This window comes from Abramis brama (genome assembly GCF_963993115.1).
Source record: "Abramis brama genome assembly, chromosome: 7".
NCBI classification, from domain to species: Eukaryota; Metazoa; Chordata; class Actinopteri; order Cypriniformes; family Leuciscidae; genus Abramis; species Abramis brama.
Window position 1 is genome coordinate 5,653,302 of NC_139969.1, and position 3,771 is coordinate 5,657,072.

Below are 3,771 nucleotides of genomic sequence, written 5' to 3' on the forward strand. Positions count from 1 at the left end.
AAAAACATTTCCACGTTGCAAAATCACAATAGTTTTCTTGTTTACATGAAGCGAAATCAGTCAAAAGGGTGGGTGAGTATATAGTTCAAAGACACAGATGTCAATAAATAATAAAATTCACACAATAAGGTTATTTACATGTCTGCACGATAATATACTGTGTTGCATAGTTCCATTATTGCTATCATGATTCGGTGTTTCATGTAACACGCAAATAAATCCATTTCCACAGTATATACGAGACAAGAATTTTTGTTTTTCGATTAATTGATTGTAATAGGCCTACCACAGCCTGCGTCGATGCATGAGCAACCTATGCAGTCTGAAATAAATATAATTGATTTTACAGTATTTTATGACGAAATCAAACGTGCCAAAAACAAAGCAAAACAATCAGCAACACGCCCTAATTAATTAACAGATTAGTGTAGCTGGCGTCCAACCCCTATGCTCGCTTTTAATTATGGAAACCAGTATTTAATTCGTCCTGGCTCTGGAACGATTGGCTGCGGGGATGTAAGTCATAAGGAAAATGGCTGTCTGGGGAAACGCGGTACATGGAGCCCCGGCCGGGAACGTTACAGTATCTCATCCCATAATGGCAGTTCTTACTGTACTCGACTTGGTCCTCGTGTTTTTTAAGCGAGAAAATCCCGTTGTAATTAATCGGAGGACTCATTTGGCCTTCGAAACGAGGGCTGCTGCTCTCCGGAGAGGCGCTGTCGTAATAGGACTCGTAGGACGCGTAATAGTTGTAGGGCCGGAACGGTTTGACGCTGTCCCGGGTCCCAGAGCTCAGGCCGGTGGGCGTGGCCATCTCAGCAGCGTTCGGGTACGGGTACAGAGAATCATACTGAGGCCTGCCCGAGAACGACACGTCCCCGTTGTGATCTGTGAGGAAATTTCTGGAGTTCAGCTGCAAGCAACCCGCGACCAAGTTGGTGGTGGGCTGCGACAAGCCCTTGCACAGGGTCTGCACGAACGCGAGCAGGTCAGGCCTCTTCCCCGCGCTCAGAGTCTCAGATAGAGCCCATATGTAATTCTTGGCCAGCCTCAAAGTCTCGATCTTGGAGAGTTTTTGCGTTTTGGAGTAGCACGGCACGACTTTGCGCAGGCTCTCGAGCGCGTCGTTGAGGCCGTGCATGCGGCTGCGCTCGCGCGCGTTCGCTTCTTGGCGGCGCACTTTGACACGTTCGCCGCGTCCTTCAGAGAATTTCTTTTTACGCGCGCCTTTCTTCTTCGGGTGATCGTTCTCGTCCTCCTCTCTCTCGTCCTCCTCCTCTTCCCTGTCCGTGTTGTCGTCCTCTGCCTCCTTGAGCTCGGCGCTATTGAGTGTCCGCGCGTCTTCTTGACGCGTGAATGTCGCACCAAACTGAGACTCGCGCATCATGTCTGGGTCTTCAAATGGTACGGTTAGCATCGTCCCTGTATAACAACAAAAATTTACAACAAAATAAAACAGTCTTGACGTCAAATACCCGGAAGCCTAACTACCCATGGGTTACTAAAGTATTAAAAACAAATGTTTTATTTACGACTAAATATGGTCAGTGGTTAGCTGTTGAAGAGCCTCTTACGTTTTGTTTTATAACATAGATTATATAACGTGATTCTTTTTTTTTCATTTTTTTTTTTACTAAAGCCATAACGAGACTATGTTGGTCCAATATGCATGTAAAAATGTTTCAAAATGTATTTCAGATGTCTGCTACAAATTAGTTTAGAAATGTACAACTTATCCCTAAACGGTGTAAACACCTGTCAAGTAAAAAAGAGTGGCATTTTTACAATCTATCCCACTATATTTTCCACTTTGTGCATTAACGTGGTAATATGATTACATTATTTTGCCATCCCAAAATGTCCTTTGAAATGATCAGCATTTTCATTCAAAACAGTTAACAAATATAGAAGGCTAACAAAAAAAACAAAAAAAAAACCCCATCAGAATGTGTTTGTCACTCAAATCTATAGGCCTGTATGATGTTTATTTTGTTCAATTTTTGAGTGCAAGAGAATTGGAAAATGTTCCAATGTACGCATTATGATCATGAATCATATTTCCAGGGTTTTTTTATTTTTTTTTTAAGCATATACATTTTGCGTTGATGTTTTATGTCAAATCAAATGATAACCTGCTGATTCAGATGATGCACATTTTGTCATTTTAACATTCATTAACATGATCACAAATCAAATTACTAACCAGACGTGAAATTATACTTAATCAACACAAATGTGTTGTTCTGTAAACGTTTTTCACACAGATTTACAGCTTCTATTGTCAGCTCAGGAGGGTGGTGGTCATGTATGATAGAGATTTCACTCCTGTAGCTCATTTCTAATTGGTTAATCTGGCGATGTTACTCCCTGTACTGCCCTACTCAGACAAACAACAATTAAAAATCTAGCAAGAACAATCCTGGGTGAACTCAAAACCATGGCAGCATTAGGCACATTGCCTGTCGGACCAACACAAATAAGGTAGCAAAGACTGGAGCTAAGCGTTTTTTTTTTTTTTTTACAATAAACACAACAATAACACATTCATGCCAAAAACTGAAGCTCTAAATCAGACTGGTTTCAACGGCTCACCTGTTTCGTTCAGTTTTCAGCTCGCATGTTCAAATTCCTTGCGACGTTCAGAGCTGCCTCCCATGTGCTTGATGTGGAGCTGTATGAATTCCTTTAATCTCCCTCTCCCTCTCTCTCTCTTTCACAGAGAAATGACACCCATGCCAGGCACCAGCGCTGGTACCCATGCCATCTGCCACTGACGTTTTGTTGGTCACATGATGCAGTCTCCAGGGACCTTCATTCCGCTCTCATCATCTGGTGCGCACGGTAATGGGCACCGGGAGGCTCTCATTTACCGTCAAAAAACTCCGGGTAAAAAAGGAGAGATTAATGCCAGTATCGCTGCGGCAATACCAGTGTAGAAACGACTAAATGATTTAGACTTTAAAGCGAAGCGTGTATTTGATTATAGGGCGACGGATGCTGCAGGCAAGAGCAAATCAGTTGAGATGTCTTCACTATGCATGTTAGAGTCGTCTGATGGATAATAAATGCTCAGATATTACATCAAATCTCTGCACCTACAGTAAATATGAATAATAGCCTGCGTGCATATAAATGTTAAGGAGCATTCAATTGGTAAACAGCAAATAATTAATTCATTGTGCTGTCATGTGCAATATATAGGCTATCAAAGCCTCAGTTTGGTGTCAGAACTGTGACTTTTAGAGACTGTATTTAGGAGTGAATGGGAAACTTTTTCTCAGTCATTTCAATTGTAAAAAGTGTCCATATCAACCTGAATTCACCCTATAAGGCAAGTTGTCACAATGGATATGTCTCAAGAAGTCATATTTTTGCAATATTTATTATAGGTAAACATAATAAGGTGAACACAGTAATATCACTATGAGAGATAAGAATCATATAAGAAGGCAGATTTTATCTGAAATTTTTAACAAACTGTTCTCAAGAGAAGAGTTCATATTTTTCATCATCATCAGATTGGGGCAAGATATGTGTTTTTAATAAAGTCATTGGCTGAAAATGATGTTTTCATACAGTATGCTTTTCTTTTCCTTTCTTTTATTCACATTTAAAATGTTACCTTTGAATGTTCTTGCTATTTAATTTGTTGTTTTGTCTTCCATAAATATTTTAAATGCTATAAATTCCTTATGAAACCATTATTTATTCAAAAAATAGTATTTATATCATAATAAAACCGTATTTCTTAAAGTTCACTCAACCCCC

The 3,771-nt window shown here is 40.2% G+C and overlaps 1 protein-coding gene across 1 annotated transcript; it reads right to left on the reverse strand.

The window, feature by feature from the left end:
- Positions 1–317: 317 nt before the first annotated feature.
- Positions 318–2,718, reverse strand: neurod6b (neuronal differentiation 6b). The gene is made up of 2 exons (XM_084120363.1): positions 2,596–2,718; positions 318–1,425 (listed from the first exon to the last, which is right to left on the reverse strand). Exon 2 carries the CDS (start codon positions 1,418–1,420, stop codon positions 458–460), a length of 963 nt encoding a protein of 320 aa, XP_083976489.1. The 5' UTR covers positions 1,421–1,425; positions 2,596–2,718; the 3' UTR covers positions 318–457.
- Between the last annotated feature and the right edge of the window lie 1,053 nt (positions 2,719–3,771).

Excerpts from the sequence above, each read along its gene's own strand:
- neurod6b (XM_084120363.1), bottom strand. The coding sequence starts at position 1,420 with ATGCTAACCGTACCATTTGAAGACCCAGACATGATGCGCGAGTCTCAG.